This window comes from Dromiciops gliroides, chromosome 6, assembly GCF_019393635.1.
Source record: "Dromiciops gliroides isolate mDroGli1 chromosome 6, mDroGli1.pri, whole genome shotgun sequence".
Taxonomy (NCBI): domain Eukaryota; kingdom Metazoa; phylum Chordata; class Mammalia; order Microbiotheria; family Microbiotheriidae; genus Dromiciops; species Dromiciops gliroides.
In genome coordinates, this window is record NC_057866.1 from 248,264,042 (window position 1) to 248,285,935 (window position 21,894).

At 36.3% G+C, this 21,894-nt stretch overlaps 1 protein-coding gene across 1 annotated transcript in view; it reads left to right on the top strand.

Moving 5' to 3' along the window:
* The window catches only part of FAM13A (family with sequence similarity 13 member A), a 121,504-nt gene that overhangs the window by 53,595 nt on the left and 46,015 nt on the right, over positions 1 to 21,894 (top strand). The window contains exons 5-7 of the mRNA XM_043970634.1: positions 2,947 to 3,026; positions 3,797 to 3,839; positions 17,832 to 17,979. Coding sequence (XP_043826569.1) covers positions 2,947 to 3,026; positions 3,797 to 3,839; positions 17,832 to 17,979 — 271 coding nt within the window. The remainder of the gene's footprint in view (positions 1 to 2,946; positions 3,027 to 3,796; positions 3,840 to 17,831; positions 17,980 to 21,894) is intronic.

Here is a 21,894-nt window from a genome sequence, read left to right on the forward strand (position 1 = left end):
TTTTTTTTTATTCCCAGTGCTTAACAAAGTACCTGACACTTGGCACTTAATCAGTCTGTTGACAGGTCATGTAGTTTTCCTTTGTAAGTTTATATTAATTTCTCAATGTCAACATAGAAGGTCACAAAAATGAAAGGAAGAAAAATAAAACAAGGGAGTTCTTATTTTATAGGGCTAAGGAAGAGACTGAGAGAAAATTAGCTTTGAGATTAAAGGTCAGGTGAGTTTTATTTTAAAATCTTTTGAAAAAGTCCTTTTCTGAATGGTTTAATAATAATACATTGGCAAACAATATGGCACAAAACAAAAGAAGCATTGTATCCATGAGTGCTGGGCTCAAAGTCAAGGAGACCCCTACTTCTCATATATCAATCTAGGCAAGTCATCAACAACTATGGAGCTTGAGCAATTCTAGAGGTGGCTAGGTTTTGCCCTTCATTTGGTAGAAGGGATTTCTATCCCAGGAGTTCTGCAGACTGACTGCATATTAGTGTATGGAATGAAACACGTAAGAAGAAGTCCAACTCTGCCCTTCATTTGTATTAATGAGAATTTATTAGTTATGAAGCTTATTTTCCTTTAGTTGCATGAGGTTAGAACAGGGAACCAGTTCTGACTAACAGAGCTCCCTGCAGTGCTAAGACCGACCTGTTTTGTGCAAGAAGAAAAATCACTTTGTCATGCCCTCTAAAAAAGATTCTTTCGCATGTTACAGTTGTAAGCAATGTTTTTGCCTTGAGTATTTTTGAATGTTTTTATGGTCAAATTATCTCCTATTTAGCTTTCAATAACAAGACTCAGAGAACAAAAGGAAAAAGAAATTGGAAATAATTTCTACAATCTGAGTTGATATAATAAAAACTCTTAGCTTTATTAGAATTGACATTCTTTTTCTAAATTAAAATTTTTAAATCTTTGTGATTCTGGGTCGAAAGGATAAGGAAAGATGGGGCATGACTCTCCATGTGTGGAGGTGCATTCAACAATTAGCTTTTTAGAGTTTGATTTCTTTATATTGTTTGATATTCCTGATTTAAACATTAAGATTGTTCTATTGATGACATTGTCCTACACATCCATGTTAGCATGTTGAATATTCATAGGCTGGTTATATAAAATGACACACAAGGACACCATGTACTTTAACAGAAGTCATTGGACTTGCATTTAATAGACAGTGACCTATACTTGACTTTGGAACTGATGTCAGCTAGCCAATAGGCAAAGTCAGTTACAAGGGGGAAAGCACTTTCCCCCTCAGAAAAAAACAACAACAAAAACAAGCAATACTGATAAAGCTTTGTGGGTCCTACTGTATTGTCTCTTATTTCATTGGACACAAATTAATCTCTCTCCCTAAAGTTCCCTCTGCCTATTCCAATGGTTGACCTACTGATCAGTCCTTCAGTGCTGAACTCAAATGGCACTTTTTCTTCTAAGTTTTCTCTCTTCTCCTTAACTGGAAGGGGTCCTTATCTGATCTTTTAGTGCTTTGTATTCCTCAAATGCATTTCAACACATATTTATAAAAATATCCACTGTGTGCAAATCCCTGGAGACAAAAAGGGCAAAAATAAATTAGTCACTGGCCTTGAGAAATAGAGTATTTACCTAGCACAGTAAGTAGCAAATGAGTCTTTACCAAACTCCATAATCCCACCTACTGGGACAGGGACCCACTATTCAACAAAAACTGTTGGGAAAACTGGAAAGCATTCTGGAAGAAACTAGGCTTAGACCAGCATTTCACACCATATACCAAGATAAGCTCCTAATGGATATATAATTCAGACATAAAGAATAAATCTTAAACAAATAAAGGAGTAATGAATAAGTTGCCTTTTATGTTTATGAGGAAGAGTCCATGACAAAGCAAGAGTTAAATAGGATCAAGTATATATCAAAGTATATGATTTTGATTACATCAAGTTTTTGCACAAACAAAATGGGGACTATCACTTCCCACATTCTGTACACTGTGCTGTTCAAAATAGACCAAAAAACACATTCCTTTTTTAAACCACCATTTCACATGATTTTTATTGAGTATTCATTCTATGAAATTTTTCAGATCTTTTTCATATTAACTTTCATCTCACTCAGGATATATCTGCAAAGTTGATTTTTTTCTAAGCAAAATGTGAGACTTCATACTTATCTCCATTAGATTTCATCTTTCAGCACATTTTTTCTAACCTTTTATGTTGATTTTGGATTTTGATTCCTGCATCTACTACATTATCTATCCCTCCTAGCTTTCTTTATCTGAAAATTTGATAATTTAATTATTACCCAAGTCATTGATATTGTTAAATAACACAGGACGAGGGACAGATGCATGGGGGCCTTCCAATAGAGACTCTGAGCTGACAATTAATCCACTAATAACTCCTCTTCATTTAGAGTTAGTCAACCACTAATGAATTGACCTAATTGTATTAATGTCTCCTACCCTGCATCACTCCATCTTGCACAAAAGCCTGAGAAGTCGTGTCAGTTGCTTCGCTAAAAATCTAAGTAAGCTGTGTTTATAGCATTCTCTTGATCTTTTGTCAACTTTGTAAAAAAAGTTTGTCTAGAATGAGCTGTTTTGATGAAGTTGTACTATCTCTTAGTGATCACTGCTTCCCTTTCTAAATATTGACAAAGCATCCCTTTAATAACATTGTCTATTATTTCTTCATTTCACTCTTTCTACCTATCAGATTTAGAAAGTATCTAACAAGGGTGCTAGAGATATAATTATTATTTCCAGAATGTTTTCTGAATTCTAACACAAAAGGGGTCATATAAGCACAACAAATTAATACATTACATTGTAAAGTTTCTTATATATTCTAATAATTTAAATATGGCAAAAATTAAAATCATATTGTTTCTGAATAATACATAAAATGTGTATCTTCTATGCAGTGCCCTGTTTAACAATGAAATATTGCATTATAGACTATGGAAAACATTAATTCCACAAGACCTCAAGAGAGACTTGGATGTGATGATATCCTGGAACCAATGTCTGATGAAAGGTAAATTGAAAAGTTCATGAGACCGTGAATAAGTTTTGATAGGCTTCAATAACTTAGCCTCTCTCTCTCTATTTTTTTTCTGACATAAAAGAATCCAAATGAGGATTAAGGAGGAGACATTATTTTAACAAAACCAGAAGAATAATGTAGATAATGGCTGCAAAAATGTGAATGAAAAGATCACTAAAAAAATCAAACCCTGAGTAATAATTTTTAAAAAACCAGTAATGATTCCATAAAAAAAAAAAAAAACAACAAATAATGAAACCTAGAGCTGAGACACTTCTCAGGTAGAATGTTCCATATGTTGTCAGCTATATGATGAAATGAAGACACCATGTCCATTGTTTTGCTTAACTGTTTTTCTTTGTTACCAGGGAAGATTCCGTTCTGGAGGAGTACTATCTCTAGAAATGACTGTAATATAAAAACAAAAGGCTCAATTAAACTTATTTTTATAAATTAGTTAATTGATTGTTTTAAATAAACAAGTAGAATTAGACTCCATTGTTGGTCACTGGGACCTTTTGTGGCCAGGCTTATGTTTGGGTGCAGGTGAAGGAACTGCTCTTTACAAACAACAATAGTTCAAGTCATGTTTATTTTTCTCTTTTTAAAACTATTCAAGTTTGCTACCACATAGAAATATAAGTGCACCCGAAGTTTGAAATGGGGGTGGGGTAGGGAATGATAGTGACAAAAAGATGAGAAGTGTTGTTATGAAACAAATTGCCTTGGCTTTATGCAATGTGTGTTTGTTTGTTTTTTAGCAAAGAAAATAGCAGTGATGGGAAGTACTCACAGCATTCTCAGGTCAGTATCCCATTGCTTTACATAGTGGGTATCACTGTGAGATATAGCAATAGGGGCATGATTGACTAGAAGATCAGCACTGAGATAGATATACTTTAAGAAGGCTCCTTAAAAAACATTGATAAAAAAACCATTGATATGCTTTTATTCAGTAGAAACATAATAAGTGCTTATTGATAAAATATGTGAATGAAGCACAATGGACTTAACACTCATTTGGGAGTCAGAGGACCTTCACTTAAATCCCATCTCTGTTACTCACAACTGGTGTGAGTTCAGCTGATTGACCTAACCTCCCTAGGCCTCAGTATCCTCATTTGCAAAATGAGGGGGGTATTCTAGAAAGTTTCATACAACTTTAGAAGTATTAATGAATGAATAAATTAATGAATGTTTCTAGTAGAAATGATATTGAGGAGGCTGCTAGGTGGCGTAGTAGATAGAGCACTGGCCTTGGATTCAGGAGGACCTGAGTTCAAATCCGGCCTCAGACACTTAACACTTACTAGCTGTGTAACCCTAGGCAAGTCACTTAACCCCAATTGCCTCACCAAAAAAAGAAAAAGAAAAAAAAGAAATGATATTGAGCAATAGGGAGACTTCTTATTGTCTTTCAAAGCACATGCTGAACTGTGTTATACTTCCAGTATGTCTTTCTATTTCCCTTTTCAAAATGTTTCTTGTTTTGGGGTGTTTTTTTGTTTTATTTTGTTTTTGTGGGGTAATGGGGGTTAAGTGACTTGCCCAGGGTCACACAGTTAGTAAGTGTCAAGTGTCTGAGGCCGGATTTGAACTCAGGTACTCCTGAATCCAGGGCTGGTGCTTTATCCACTGTGCCACCTAGCTGCCCCTCATCTTGTTTCTTAAAAAATAGAATGTATTTAATTTGTAGTGGTTTCTCTCAAGTCCACAAAAATGGCATTTAGTAGAATACTTACATTTTTTAAATATATATTTTATTTCCCCCAATTACATGTTGAAGCAATTTTTTAAACTTTTGTTTTAAAATTTTGAGTTCCAAATTCTGACCTTCCATCCCTCCTTCCCCTCCCCCCTCCCTAAGATGGTAAGCAATCTGAAATAGTTTATACATGTATAATCATGTAAAACTTTTCCATATTAGTAATTTTGTACAAGAAGCCTTGAATGAAAGAGAGAAAGAAAAAAAGAAGGAAGGAAAGAAAGAAGAAAGTGAAAAATAGCATGCTTCAGTTTGTATTCTGACTATTAGTTCCTTCTCTAAAGGCAGATAGTCAGCTTTATCATTAGCTCTTTGGGATTGCCTTGGATCATTGTATTTCTGAGAACAGCTAAGGCATTCACAGTTCTTCATTGCTGGTATTATGTACAATGTTTTCCTGGTTCTGCTCACTTCATTTTGTATCAGTTCACTTAAATTTTTCCAGGTGTTTCTGAAATTATCCTGCTTGTAATTTCTTATAGTACACTAATATTCCATTACAACAATATACCACAGCTTGTTTAGTCATTTCCTAACTGATGGGCATCCTTTTGATTTCCAATTCTTAGGCACCCCAAAAAGAGCTTATATAAATGTGTTTTGTATAAATAGATTCCTTTCCCTTTTTTATATCTTTGGTTTTTGTTGTTGTTGGGTTTTTTTGTTTTGTTTTGGTGAGGCAGTTGGGGTTAAGTGACTTGCCCAGGGTCATACAGCTAGTAATTAAGCGTCTGAGCCCGGATTTGAACTCAGGTCCTCCTGAATCCAGGGCTGGTGCTCTATCCACTGTGCCACCTAGCTGCCCCTATATCTTTGGGAGTATAGAGACCTAGTAGTGGTATTGCTGAATAAAAGGATATGTACATTTGAGAATCATAGAACACTTGTGTTAATCTTATAGGTTATTCATGACAAGCAGAACAGGCACCCAAGTCCTTAAACATTTTCTTGAATTCACATTGCTAATCTCCACATTAATATAGGCATCACTTATTCAATGCAATGATAACACTCATTCACATAGGACTTTATGCCTTTCAAAGTGCTTTCCTCCTCACAGTATTAGTAAAGTTGTACAAATATTGTCCCCATTTTACTGATGAGAAAACTAAGTCTCAGAGAAATACAGTAACTTGACTAAGGTCATGCAAATGTGAACTCAGCTAGTGATTGACAGAAAAGAGGCATATTGGTAATTTTTAGGAAACCAGTACTTCTACTAACAAGGCTGAATAACTTCTATTTATTTTATCAAAAAGTTAGTAGTTTTTCTCTAAATAGATGATTTTAAAAGATATGCTGCATCCTTAAGTATGTTTTTATTTACACTGGAACCCAGATTTTTTCTAATAAAAATCTTCCTCAATTTTGGAATGAAAGTGAATCACTTAAAAATTCACTTTATTGCAAATTTTCCTGAAACACATGTATTCTATTAAGTGAGGATCACTAATACAAGAAATATGAGTGGTTTAGATCCCCTAGTTCCAAGATTTTTTTTTTTTTATTGAAGGGCTTCTTAGATCAAAACAAAGATAGGACCAAAATTCACTGGTGTCCCAGTTTCTCTAAATGTTGAAAAGGATAAAAGAATGTTGTAGAGTGGGTTTTGAGTCCTGGCCCTGCCACTTAACAGCTATGAACTTCAGGTTCATCATATATTTTTAAATGAGAATAACAACATATTCTCTACCTATTTTACAAAATTTATTCCAGATGAAGGGTGATGTATGCAAAGACACTATATGAACAAGAAGTTATATGCATAGAAGGAAAAAAGCCTGCTTCAGAGTCAGAAAGATGTAACTTTAAGGCCTGTAATCTAATATAGTCTAGTTGTGTGATGCTGGGCCTAGGTAATTATCACCCAAGGCAATAATCTAAGACCATAAGTTGTAGATGAGTTACTGAACTGAACTGGTAGAGGAAGTTCCCTACACCAACATCATAGGTCTAGATAGATAGATAGATAGACAGACAGACAGACAGACAGACAAATGGTCACAGAGAGAGAGATAAACAGATGGTTACAGAGAAACACAGAAACAGGAAGACAGTAAACCGGGGGAAAAAATCATAAGGGATTTTAAAAGGTTGAATTGTTTACATTCCTACATGGGAAGATAATACTTGTAACTCTTAAGAACTTTCTCATTATTAGGGCAGCTGGCTGGCTGGCTATATATATATATATATATATATATATATATATATATATATAAAATAAAAGTAAGGAGTGAGAGAGAAATGATGCACTGGGAGAAAGGGAAAGGTGGAATGGGGTAAAGTATCTTACATAAAAGAAACAAGAAAAAGTTCGTATAGTAGAGGGGAAGATAGGGGAGGTAAAAGGGAATGAGTGAACCTTAATCTCATCAGAATTGGTTCAAAGAGGGAATAACATATATGCTTAATTGGATACAGAAATCTATCTTACCCTGATGGAAAGTAGAAGGGGAAGGGGATGAGAGGGTGATAGAAAGGAGGACAGATTGGGGGAGGGGGTAGTCAGAAACAAAACACTTTTGAGGAGAAACTGGGTAAAAGGAGATAGAGAATAGAATAAACGGCATGGGTAGGGAACAGGACAAAGAGAAATATAGTAATAATAACTGAAAAAAATTTTGAAGCAAGTATATCTGATGAAGGCCTCATTTTAAACATATAGAAAATGGAGCCAAATGTATTAAAATAAGAGCTATTCCCCATTTGATAAATGATCCAAAATATGAACAGTTTTCAGATGAAATAATAAAGCTATTTATAGCAATACCAAAAAAATTATCTAATTCATTGTTGACTGGAAAGATATGTCAAAACAATTCTGGGGTACTACCTCATCCCTATTGGATTGGATAATAGGACAGCAGAGGAAAATGACTAATATAGGGGATATTGGAAAAATGAGACATTAATGCACTGTTGGTGGAGTTGTAAACTGACCCAAACATTCTGTAGAGCAATTTGGAACTATGTCCAAAGGGCTATAAAACCATATAAACTCTGGCCTAGCAATACCACTACTAACTCTGTATCCAAAAAGAGAAAACAAAATGGAAAAGGACTAATATATACTACAAATATTTATAGCAGCTCTTTTCTAGTGGCAAAGAATTGGAAACCGAGGGATATCCATCAATTCGGAAACAACCCAACAAATTGTGGTATGTGATTATGAGGGAACAATATTATGCTATAAGAAATGATGAGCATGATGCTTTCAGAACAGCCTACAAAGACTTACATGAGCTGATACAAAGTGAAATGTCTGTGTACAAAGTAACAGCAAGATTGTAAGATGATCAGCTGTGGATGATTTAACCACTCTTAGCAATGCAATGATCCAGGATAACTCTGAAGGACTTGTGATGAAAAATGCTATCCATCCCCAGAGAAAGAACTGGTAGTGTCTGAATACAGATTGAGGCATAATTTAATTTTTTTTACTTTATTTTTCTGGAGGTTTTTTATCTGTTTTCTTTCACAACATAACTAATATGGAAATATTTTGCATGACTACACATGCATAACTTATGTTGAATTTCTTGCCTTCTCAAAGTTGGGGTGGGAGGGAGGGAGAGAATTTGGAACATAAAGTTTTAAAAATGGATGTTAAAAATTGTTTTGGGGCAGCTAGTTGACACAGTGGATAAAGCACTGGCCCTGGATTCAGGAGGACCTGAGTTCAAATCCGGCCTCAGACACTTGACACTTACTAGCTTTGTGAACCTGGGCAAGTCACTTAACCCTCATTGCCTCACAAAAAAAAAATTGTTTTGGGGGCAGCTAGGTGGCACACTGGATAAAGCACCAGCCCTGTATTCAGGAGGACCTGAGTTCAAATCTGGCCTCAGACACTTAGCACTTACAAGCTGTGGGACCCTGGGCAAGTCACTTAACCCTCATTGCCCTGCAAAAATTTTTTTTAAAAGTTTTTAATTGTTTTTACATGTAATTGGAGGAAAATAAAATGCTTAAAAAAAACAGAAATTATTTTTCAAAAGAAGGAAAGAAACAGGAAGGCAGAAAGGGATAGACAGACAGACAGACAGACAGACAAATGGCCACAGAGTGATGAATGGATGGATGGATGGATGAATATAGACAGACAGTCAGAGTTATAGTCACAGAGAGACAGAGATAGAGATAGCAAGATAGCTAGATAACTAGATAGCTAAATAGATAGATAGAGTCAGAGAGTCACAGAGAGACAAATAGAGATAGGCAGATAGATTAATAGATAGATAGACAGAAGAAAGAAAATGAACTATTTTCATCATCTTAGTATTACCTGGACTCCAAATCTTGAGCTCTTGCTTTCTCAGAATTCTTCTTCTAGAAGAGAAAAACTTCTGTTTTTAAAATTAATTCAACGATCACTTATTAAGTTCCTACTATGATGCTAAGCAGTGAGAATCTGGAGATTTTTTTTTAAATCAGTCCTAACTTCAAAGAGCTTGCATTCTATTGCTCGGAAAACTGTTCAAGTGGAAAATTAAATAAAAATTGCGTTCAAAGCAATTTCTGGAGAGAAAGCATTAGCAATTTAGGAAATCAAAATAGGCTCCCTATAGGAGGTGGCACTTGAACTGAGTTTTTCTGGAAACTAGGGATCCTAAGAGGCAAAAGTGAGGTGGGCATGCATTCCAGGCATGAGGAATGACTTGGGCAAAGGCTGCAAAATCGTAGGTGGAGTATCACGTGCAGGGATCACAGGCAGGTTGGTTGGTTTGGCCGAAATGACCAGGGCATAAAGGAGACAAATGGGTGATAGGCCTAGAAAAGCATACCGAAGATAGATTATGAAGGTCATTCAAAGTCAGAGGAGTTTGTATTTTATTCTAGAATTAATAGGAAACCTCTGGAGCTTCTTGAATTGCTTGTTTTCTCAATGAGGGGAGGGAAAGGAGGAAGAAATGAATTTGAAACTCAACATTTTAAAAAAGCAAATGTTAAAAATTGCTTTTGCAAGTAATTGGGGAGAGGGAAATAAAATAGTAAATAAAAAATAAAAGAGAAAAAAAGGAGTATGACATGATCGGATTTGTGGTTTAATGATATGTCAATAGTTATATAGAGAATGAATCGAGGAAAGGAATGAGTAGAGACTAGGCAACCAGTTCAGGCGAGAGGCAAAAGTTGCAGAGGATAAGGTAGAGTTAACAAAGCTTGGTAACTGTTTTGGATGTGAGAGGTAAAATGAGGCAGAAAGAAGAATCAAGTATAATTCTGAGCTTGGGAACCTGGGTAACCAAAAGGACAGTGGAGCCCCCCGGTAGAAATTGGGAAATTTGGACGAGAGGAGGGTTTTGGGGGAAAATGAACATTGTCAGATGCTGTGAAAAAGTCAAGAAGAAAAAGTATTGGGAAGAGTCCATTGGAAATTAATAAATCATTGATATTTTTGCAGAGATTAAGAAAAGTCCATTGAAATGAATAAATCTTTAACATGTGATTGGGGGGATAAAGCACTGGCCCTAGATTCAGGAGGACCTGAGTTCAAATATGGCCTCAGACACTTGACACTAGCTGTGTGACCCTGGGCAAGTCACTTAACCACCATTGCCCCGCAAAAACAAACAAACAAACAAACAAAAACCATGTAATTGGGGGAAACAAAATACAAAATAACTAATTTTAAAATATCTGAAAGAAAATGAATAAATCATTGGTATTCCTGGAGAGGTTAATTTGGTTGACTGATGATGTCAGAAGCCAGATTGCAAAGAATCGAGAAGTGAGTTGGTGAGAAGGTAGAGGCAACAAGTGTGGGCAACTTTTTTAAGCATTTGGTTATGAAAGAGAAGTGAGATCTAGTGCACTAGCTGCAAGAAATGGCAGAATCAAATGAAGAGAGGTTTTTTGTTGTTGGATTTTAAAGAATAGGGGTCTTCCAACTATGTTTTTAGGCAGTATGGAAGGACTCAGTGAAAAGAGTGAGATTGAAAATTCCCTCTGTACAGTCGTTTTGACGTGTATTTTTTCCTGGTATCCCTTCCAGCTAGTACCAAACTGGCTTCATAGCCATTTCACTCCCTGAGAATGATGGGTCATAGATCTTGAGATGAAAAGGACTTTGAACTTGTATTCCTGGCTTATGCCATCTATTTCTCCCTCTCTTCCCCTTGGGGCCCAGTCATCACATTGATTTATCCTTCTTTGTCTCTTAAAGGGCAGAATCTCCACCCTGCAAGGTATTGTTTTATTTTCCATCTGTGTTTTCATTTCTTTATGTGTCCTTTTTTCCCCATGAAAGTATCTACTTATGTCACTGCATTACTTGAAAGAAAATTGCTTAGGCTTTCTTCTCAAGATTAAGTTCATCTCAGTTCTTTCCTCTTATTCCTGTCATGTTTTGTAAGATACAAGGCTATAAAGAAGAATTTTAGAGGTATTTTATAACATTAATTCACAAATTCCAAAGTCAACTAATCAGAGACCACACTGAAATAAATCAATTCTAAGAACTCCTTGGACAGATTCCAATGAAGTAATACACAAGTGAAAATGAAATTTAACTTTATTCCCTTTAACAAATAAATTCACTATCCTCTAAAACAGCTATTAAGCAGCAGTATGTTCACATGTATAGACTATTTGATAATCAACACCATCATAAAAATTCAAATGAGACAATAAACACAAGTACAAAGGATCTGCTGAGCTGACACACAGAAATGCACAATCTGCCAAGTTGAGGATGTCCATCTAATTTTGTCATAGTTTTTATATGGCCTTTAAAACCTATAAACATCATATAATTTGACAGATGATCCTAAAATGATAGGGAATTCCAATCTGTGATTTATAAATAAAAAATAAAATTCCTACTATGTTTCTCTTCTTTTAAATTCTATTTTAAAACATGTCATTTGGAATTTGTTTGTTTTTTCCTCATCCCCTCCAACATTTGTCACTTTCCCTTCAATTATTTTAGCCAATTTGATAGGTGAAAAATGATATTTTATAGTTGTTTTAATGCACATTTCTATCATCAATAATGATTGAGAGGGCAGCTAGATGGCACAGTGGATAAAGCACCTGCCCTGGATTCAGGAGGACCCGAGTTCAAATCCGGCCTTACTAGCTGTGTGACCCTGGGCAAGTCACTTAACTCTCATTGCCCTGCCCAAAAATGATTTAGAGCATTTTTTCATGTCTATCAATTGTTTTGATTTCTTCATCAGAAAACTTCTGGTTCATATCCTCTGACCGTTTATCAATTGGAGAATGACTCATATTCTTATAGATTTAACAAAATTTTTTATATATTTGAGATATGAGACCTTTATCTGAGAAAGTGTCTATAAAAATTTTTGCTCCAGTTTTCCAATTCTTTCCTTCCTCTACTTCCATCACCTTAAAAAAAAGGATGCTTCTAGGTAGCATACTGGTCAGTATAGCAGTGGACTTGGAGACCTGAGGTTGTATTCCATATATTAGCTATATGACCCTGACAAAGTCACTTAACCTCTCTGCCTTGGTTTCCTCCTCTGTAAAATGACTTCAAAGGTCCTTTCCTTCTCTGAATCTCTGATCTTATGGTGCAGTTGTTAAAGTGCTTCAAGAAGGCCTGATTTCCAATCCTGCCTCCTCCTTACTACCTGTATGATCCTCATTGTTACCTCATCACTCTTCCTCATCTATAAAATGAAGGTGTTGAACTCAATGAATTCTAAGATACCTTCTTGCTCTAAATCTATGATCCTATGAAAAGTAAAGGTGAGCAAAGTAGAGGAAATGCTTTTGAAAAAACATTTTGAGAAATCAGCAATCCAAAATACAATGATATGTTACCTAGAAATAGATAGTAAGGGGGCAGCTAGGTGGCGCAGTGGATAAAGCACCAGCCCTGGATTCAGGAGGACCTGAGTTCAAATCCAGTCTCAGACACTTGATACTTACGAGCTGTGTGACCCTGGGCAAGTCACTTAACTTTCATTGCCCTGCCTCACCTCAAAAAAAAAAGAAAGAAAAGAAAAAAAGAAATAGATAGTAAGATTATATTTATAATCCTTCTTGAAGTTTTATTTCCTAGTAATTCCTGCAATGGGGCAGCTAGATAGTAAAGTAGATGGACTGCTAGCCATGAGGTCAGGAGGACCTGAGTTCAAATCCAGTTTCAGATACTAGCTGTGTGACCCTGGTAAAGTCACTTAAACTTATTTGCCTCAGTTTCCTCATCTGTAAAAATGAGCTAGAGAAGGAAATAACAAATCATTCCATTATCTTTGCCAAATAGTCCCAAATGGGGTCACAAAAAGTTGAACAAAATAATTCCTCCAATCATGTCAGTCCTCAGAGTTGAGCTCTGGTTTTTAAATTGCTTTCTCTTCAAGCTGTATTTTATAAAGAAATATAAATTCAATACAAATGATCAATTGCACAGAAACATGTTGCCTTAACCAAGAAATCAGATTATATAGTAATGACAAGGTCAAGAAAATGTTAAATTCCTTCAAAAATACTTTTGCATTCCTTGTCCTTTATAAGCCTATTGCTTAGAGGAGCTTAGAAATATACTTTTGATAACAAATAGGTCATTCATAATAAGAAAAGTACTTTCTTATTTTCTTTTCCTTACCATTCCTTGAAGGGGGGAAGGGCCTAGATATTAAAGAGGAAATACAGGAGTTTTCCATTAAGATTAAGAAATGAACATCAATTAACCAATAAAAGCTATCACATGTGCCAAACAGTTGATACCTGGGAGTATATTAAACTCACCAACAAATATTTGTTTGAGCGAAAGACTCCATTATTTCACCTACTTGTTTTTCATACTAAAATCTTTAGAAATTTGCTAGATGATAAGTAATTAAACTTGAAAAAGAAACTACCTTATTTACATCCATTTCCAAGTCAGTCCAATATCTAAAGGATTCTGAAACCTTAAATTTCACATTTTCTTCCAAAGTTTGATATTATAAACTTGTGTTCTCCTTCCTCCAGTGTAACACTTGTCTCTTCTGTTTATGATGAGTTGCTGTTTTCTATGCAAGTTGCATTATGCTAAATGTTAGATTTTATTGCATTTTCCTGTCTGATGAACTATATTTCAAACACTATCCAACATCCTTGCCCTGTGAGGCCCTCCCTTGGTTGACTCTTCCGTCTGATTGGAAGGCTGGAGCGCAGAGCAATAAACTCCTCTGAAAGCCTTCCTTCATAGAAGTCTCAGGGGTTAAGTGAGTTGCCCACTGTCATAAGTAGCAGAACTGGGATTAGAACCCAGATCCTTTCACTCCAGATTCAACATTTCCTAAGGTCTTTAAATGCCAAAAGAAGAAGTTTGTATTTCAGAGTCAACAGGGAACCATTGGAACATCTTGAGCAAGAGTATGGCATGGTCCGACCTGTAATTCTGGAATTTTACTTTGTCAGCTATGTGGAGCATAGATTATAGTGAAGAGAGATCTAGAGGCAAGAAAGCCAATTAAGAACCTATTGCAAGAGAGCTGTTGAGAGATGATAAGGGTCTAAAAGTAGGCTGTTGGCTGTGTGAGTGGAAAGAAAGGGACAAGTGGAAAGGATGTAGAGAAAAAATCAAGGAGACTTAATACATGATGGGTGTGGGGGGTAGAGGGCAGATGGAAGGAGAAGAAATAGTTAAACTTGAAAACTTCGGTGACTAAAAGGATTATAGTACCCTATACAGAAATAGGGAAGTTAAGAAGAAGGAGTAGATTTAGAGGGAAAGATAATGAAGTTTATTTGAGACATGCTGAGTTTGAGACACCACTGTTCAGGTGGGGATAACCAACAAGGAGTTGCTAATGCACAATTGGTGCTCAAGAGACAAAGAAGAAGACTGAATATACAGGTTAGAGATACTAATTGGACTCATGGGGGAAAGGGTAGAGACAGGTTGTAGAGAGAGGAGAAGGGAGCAGATGGATTACAGTAAGAACAAGAGACAGTTATGTCATGTTTTTGTATCTTACAGAGCGTTTCTTGTTATGGCAAATTATTCTGTTTTAAAAGACCTATTGTTTTAGTTATTTCGGTTTACTTACTAGTACTGTATTTCTATTTTATGATCCCTACTTGAAAGTAATATTATTGTGTTTCCTTCAAAATAATGTATAATTCATATAGTTAGTCATCTGTTTGGCACCTTCCACCTTTCCCCTAAATTCCAATTTTAAATTGGACTCATCGAATTAGAAGGGACTTTAGAGTTCCTCTTGTCTTACCAATCAACAAGCATTTAATAAACTCCTGATATTTGCTAGGTGCGTAGGATCCCAAAACAAAATGAAATGGTTCCTGTCCTGTGCAGAGTCTTTCAAGGGGAGAAGCCAGAAACCTATATAAGGATGTAGAAGATAGAGACAAAATGATGGGAAGAGAGGCTGGAGTAAGGAGGAAAGACTTCACATAGACACAAGTGGCTTTTGGACTGAGTCTTAGAGGAAGCTAGAGATTCTCAGAGGAAGAGATACATTCCAGGTCTGGGAGACTCTCTCCACAAGAGTACAGAGAAGCAACATGGAAGACCAAGTGTGAGGAACAGTAAGAGTGAAGATATGGGTTCAAGCTAGGGAATGGGAAGAAAGGTGACCATGAGAGCAATCTGTTCATGTGGTGTTTTGTCGTGTATTGGAAAGAAAACTGTCTTTGGAGTCACATAACGTGGGTCCAAGTTCTACTTGTCACCGTGTGACCTTAAATCACTGTGGGCCCCAGTATCGTCATCTATAAAATAATGGGGATCCGGGGGCAGCTAGGTGGCGCAATGGATAAAGCACTGGCCCTGGATTCAGAAAGATCTGAGTTCAAATCCGACCTCAGACACTTGACACTTACTAGCTGTGTGACCCTGGGTGAGTCACTTAACCCTCATTGCCCCACAAAAAATAAAATAAAATAATGGGGTTGCCCTAGATGGCCTCTAAGATACCTTTCAGTTCTAAATTTAGCATCCAAGATCTTTTGGTCACAAAGCATACATTCTCACATTTAAGATGAACAATAACACTGTGAGCACATCAGGTTAAGTATTATTATGCCCACTTTACAGGTAAGGAGTCAGATTCAGGGGCATGATGCAGTTTGGCTACAGTCACACAGCTTGTCATTGGCAGTATTTGGTTTTAGAATTAAGTATTCTGACCCTAAGGCCGGTTCACTTCCCAACATGCCCCAGCTGCCTTTTTATGGACAGTCCAAAGTAGATTACAATAAAATAAATAGCCAATAAAGAGCTCTGGGAATTTCCCACAGAACTTCACTATTTTGTTGAAATCGTTGTGGCTTCACAGTGTTTCCCTCCTCACTCTTCCCCGACACACCGTGTATTCCAAAAACAAATAGAAAATATTTTTCTGATTCTCTGTGGCATGTTTCTTCAGTATTAGCTTGGATAGTGCTGTTTTGACTGCAAAAGTCTTTTCATATAAACAAGATACTATACTCTGAAAAAAAAAACAACAAAAACATACTACTTGTTTTAATTTTAATGAATATATCCTAATGTAACAGGTATGTTTCCCTTTATTGAGAAAACACTAATTTGCTTTACACATCATCAAGGAAACCATTAATGGTATATAACATAGTATGTTAGTCCTGGTTCTCTGCTCATTTTTCAGTTGGCCTAGGGATCATATTTGGTCAAATTATCCCAGATCATTTTGAAATCAGCTCATAGAATAAACAATTGACATCGCCCACGAGTATGCCTTTCTTTGTTTTGCTGTGGGGTCCATTTGACAGTTCTGTCTGATTACTATGGTCTCTGTCCCTGTCTCTGTCTGTCTCTCTCCTCCTCTCTCTCCTTCTCCCTCTCTCTCTCATCCTCTCTCTCTCCTCTCTCACACACATATGATCTGAACATAGTCTATTTCACTAAAGAAAATATTAATTCTCATGAACCACTTTCTGCAAATGTATTTATAAGAACCTTTATTCCACTAGCACTGTTAAAAGTGTATTGGATGGTTAAGTGTAGCTTATCAAGCAAAATCATGTTTTATTTTAAATATATAAACATTCATCGTGAGTTATTTTTGTTTTCCAGATTTTGTTTTTAGTATTTGATTTAGGTATGATCCTTTTAGTTAAAGAAATCGCCTTAAGAAAATCGAATGTACATTTTTTCTGTACAAACGATATTTTTCATTATGATAAAGGTAAGGTAGATGGAATAGTCAGTGGATGAATAGTAGTGGAAACAAATGACAATTTCATGTTGCAAGATATAAATTATTCATCAGTGGCCTGACAGCTCCTTACTTTTATTAGAAGGGGTTAAAAAAAAAGGAAAGAAAAGAAAGAAAAGAGAAAGCCGGCCTCTGCAGTTTTGGCTCCTGCCCAGATTCTGCACTGCTTCCAACTGATACGCCAAGCCCCACTACCATTTAAATTTGCGCAACATTGCTTTAATCCCGAGCTCCTCCATAAATAGTCCTGTTCTCCCCCACGCCCAGCTAGAAAACAAGTAGAGGAAATCAGAGAATGGGCAGCCTGCAGTTTCGCCCGCACTAATTGAGCTAAGCCAGCCCGGCCTGCGTAAAAGCTTGCTTGTTCCCAGCCCAGGATCTTAGCCGTCCGGGGCTGTTTACCTTAGGGGTAAGCAAGTCGGCTTTGAAAAGAGCCCGTGTTACTGCTACTGCAGCCTTAGCAACAGGGAAAGCGGTTTCTTGTTGTTGTTGTTGTTGTTTGTTTACAATCTAGAGGAGGCATCCTCCTTTAAGAAACTACCAACTCCCTCCCCTCCTCCCTTCCCCACAATCAATATTCATGACTGTCAGCTGCATTCAGCTATCAATATGAGCTGCCTTTCGCTTTAGAAGCTTCACGTAGCTTTAGACGGAAGGAAAAGTTCAAGGAAAAGAATACGGGTGCATGAGATGCCAGGGCAAGCGACTAGAAGTGGCATCTGGGGGGCTCGTCTAGCAAGGATTTTGATTTTTGTGTTTGCACTCCGTGCAACTACTATCTGAAAGCTTTCGAGCTAGAGGAAGAGACCTTGCAGGCATCTTTTGCTTTCTCTTGTGCATTACAATCTTGCGTGGGTGTTATTGCAGATCTTCACCATGAAGATTCAGGAACATCCAAGCCTACCCGAAACGAAGCTCCCGAGGAACCAAGACACGGATGTCCAGGAAGATAGCTTTGTCACTGAAATGCCTCAGTTGGACTTGAACACTTTGTGTAATGAGAACAGCTGGCAAGGTACAGTGGTGCGCCGTTTCCTTGATTTTTATTCAAATAGCATGTGCTTACCACAGGGGAGGAAAGATGTGCCTGAACAGGAATAGCTGCACTTATGTTTAAATGACCTAAAATGATAGAAAATCTGTTTTGGTCGGAATGCAAGAATGTGTCACAGATGATATTTCCCAGTGTCGGGTCATCTGCATATTCCGTTTACTTCTGAAAAATGTTTTTTTTGCACGTACTGTATTGCAGCTCAGGAGACTGACGAGGCAGCCTGCATTTATTTATTTATTCCTTTTATAGTATGGCGTTTTCTCCCCCCCACCATTCCAGTAAACTGTTTCCTCCTCTTCATGAGACCCCCTCATTCCCAGAAGGAAGAAAAAAAAACTATTTTTTAAAGCACATCCAAGTTAAATAAAATTCTAAATCAATACGAAGAAGAGCAGATCTTACTCAGCATTGTTATTCTCCAATCACCCGTTGCCTTGTGCATCCATGAGAACTACACATTTGAACAATACTAGAAGATAGAGTGAGAGTATTTAAAGAGAGCAAGGTCAGATAATGCAGGACTTTCCTGAGATAGGTACTTCTTCTTTCTCTCAAACAAACAGAGCCAAGTTCTTTTCCCTCATGACTTTCATTTGAGAATGTAGTGATCTAAAATTCTGTCAGAAAGACTAATTCTCTTTGCTTCAAAGTTTAATGTATAGTATTTTTCTTTTATTTAATAAACAGCAACTCGGCAAATAGAATGCTGAGTTTAAAGTTCCTCATTTAAATAATCAGAGTAAAATTTTAAAACTTGTTTGCAAGTGATTGTTAATGCTGATATTAAGAGATTAGAGGTCAGTTAGCACCTTAATTATACATATTGTTGAGGAATTTTTGTATGGCCATATCTCTTTGTGGTGTTGGTGGTGGAGGGTGTGTGTGTGTGTGTGTGTGTGTGTGTGTGTGTGTGTGTGTGTGTGTGTGTGTGTGTGTGTGAGTGTGTGAGTGTGTGACAGAGACAGAAGCAGGGAGACTAAGAGAGACGGAACAAATGAGAGAATTCACTTTGGATGGCATATATTATATATTTAATAGGAAAAAGAAGAGAAGAAAGGTTTAGGCTTGTATCTTTGAGAAGAATGACCCAGCATAGAGTGATTTGTTATGACATGAATGAGAGAGATGTTACAAATCAAAATTACTTAAAACAGCCCCCTCTCTGTGTTGTGATCCCCCTATTCCCTTATCCAACCACAAGTACTCCACATGTTAATTATCCTAGAAGACAGAATAAAAGAAGATTTAAAAAGAGCCAGGCCAAGCATGCATCCATGACTTCACTGAAGTGGGAGGTGGGGAGGTGGGGGAAAAAAAACAAAACACTTCTTACTCTGCATGTCCTTTTCAGGAACATAACCCTTTGGCTCTTAACCAATACTCACATCTAAGGTGTGATTTTGTCTGGTTCTGATACTCTGAAGATAAAGCAAAAACTGCAGGCTTTTGTTCAATTTGTCACTCAGGATCTGAATTCTTTAACCCAGGTACAACTGCATTTTGTTTAGAAATAACCAGATATGTTTCTTGTCATTCATTTGGCTGAGATGGCAAAACAAAAAATCTAGCAGCAATAAGTTTCCTCTGTCAAAATACTAACAAATGCTAAAAACTAAACCTTTCCCAAAAAAGAATGTCTTGTTTTGGAGTTTCCAAAATATGGTAATCTACCTGTTTCATTAGAGTGAAAGGGGGAAGGGAGGAAAGCCCTTCTGTGTCATGGGATTTTTCTGTCCCTGTTCCAAACATCAACCAGTGGCTTAATAATTCACCCTGGAAGAGAGGAGGGTGGTGGTTGGTTTTTGTTTTTTTTTTCCCACCTCCTTAACTGGATGTAATTTACCTTGCTCTTATCTTAGGTAAGCATAAACTTGCACTATCTTCCAGCACAAGGAGAATATGACATTTTATCCAGAGACAATAAGCTGTGGTTATCCCCAAAATGACTTTATCACCTTATGCAAAGAGTTTAGGATTGTTGCATCATTGGGATCCTAAGATCACTGATCTAGACTCTAGAGCTGGAAGTACCACAGAGGCCACCTAGAACAATTTCATCATTTTACAGATGAGGAAACAGAGGCTCAAAGTGGTTCAGTGACTTGTCCAAGTTAATACAACACAGGTAGTAAGAATGGGAGATTCTTGAACCCAGCTCCTCTGATGCCAGAACCTACCTTTCTTCTCTTTCTTCTCTTTCTTTCTGTATCCCAATTTTTACTTTTTGTTTTTTAAAAATAAAATTTTACTAATATCTTATTAATATCTTTTATGTCACCTAAATTTTCCTTGTATTTCTCCTCTTTCCTTTCCCAGAGGGCTATCCTTTATAGCAAATAATTTGTTTACAAAGAAAAAGAATAGAAACATTCAGCCAAAAAAAAGTGTGTGTGTGTGTGTGTGTGTGTGTGTGTGTGTGTGTGTGTGTGAGTGAGAGAGAGTGAGAGACAGACAGACAGACAGACCCACCTACCAACCTGTGGACACCCCCCCCCCTCCGCCCTTCGACTTTGAAAAGGAATTGGAGGAAGTTTCTTTTCATATATTTTCTTTAGAGCCAAACTTGTTTTTATAATTTTGCAATATTCTTTTAAAAATTCTTTTTGTGGTTCTTTCCGTTTTCATTAATATAGTAATTGTGCTCCCCTCTCGTTGGCTCCGATTAATTTACTCCACACGAGTTCATGTAAATCTTTCCATGGTTCTCAATATTCATTATATTCATTTTCTCATGAAGCACAGTAATATTCCATTACGTTCATGTGACACAATTTGTTTAACCATTCCCCAATTACTCGGCATCTGTTTTGTTTCTACAAATATTTTACTACAAAATATGCTACTACTATACATGTTTATTATGATGATGAATAATAAGATCTAGCGTTTATGAAGTGCTTTAAGGTTTGCAAAGTTCTTTCCATATACTATCTCATTTGATCTTTATAACAACCCTTAGAGTTGGTGTTATTATTATCCTCACTTTACAAATGAGGAAACTGAGTCTTAAAGAGGTCAAGTCACTTTCCCAGGATCATACAACTAGTAAATATTAGAGACTAAATTTGAATTCAAGCCTTCCTGAATGCAGGCCCAACTGCACTTTTGTTGCATATGGAGCTTTTGTTTTTGTCTGTAACCTCCTTGATATATATGCCTAGTTATGCAACGTCTGAGTCAAAGGTTGTGAACATAAATATAAACATCATATTTATTTTCATAAATCCAAATTTCTTTATGGTACGATTATACACAACTGTGCAAACAATGCATTAGTATGCCAGTATGCCTGTCTTTTTTTCTGGGTATGAAGTTATACCTCAGGATTTTGTGAATTTGTATTTCTATTATTATTATTAGTGATTTAGAGCAGTATTTTATATAATTTTTAATGGTTTACAGTTCTTCTTTTGAGAGATACATATCTTTTGACTACTTACCTATTGAGGAATGGCTTTTAGTTTTATATATTTCTGTAAGTTGTCTAAACTCTTATCTGAGAAATTTGATATAAAGATTTTTTTTCTTTTCAACTTGTTCCTTTCTTATGCTAGATGCAATTTTTGTTTATGAATTTTTTTCAATTGAATAAATTATACCTATTTTATCTCTTGATTCTGTCCCCTGTGTGGTTTAAGAATCAATATCCACTCACATCTCTGAAGGAAATATGATTCCTCTTCTAATTTTTTACAGCATCATCTTTAGTAATCACTCATGTATCTATTTTCATTTTATTGAGGCATATGACATAAGATCTTTGTCTAAGTCTAATGTTTTCCAAACTACTTTTCCGTTCTTCTGTTAAATTAGAAATTCTTTCCTAAGTAATTTATGTTTTCAGATTTTTCAAACATAGAATTATTGAGTTCTCTT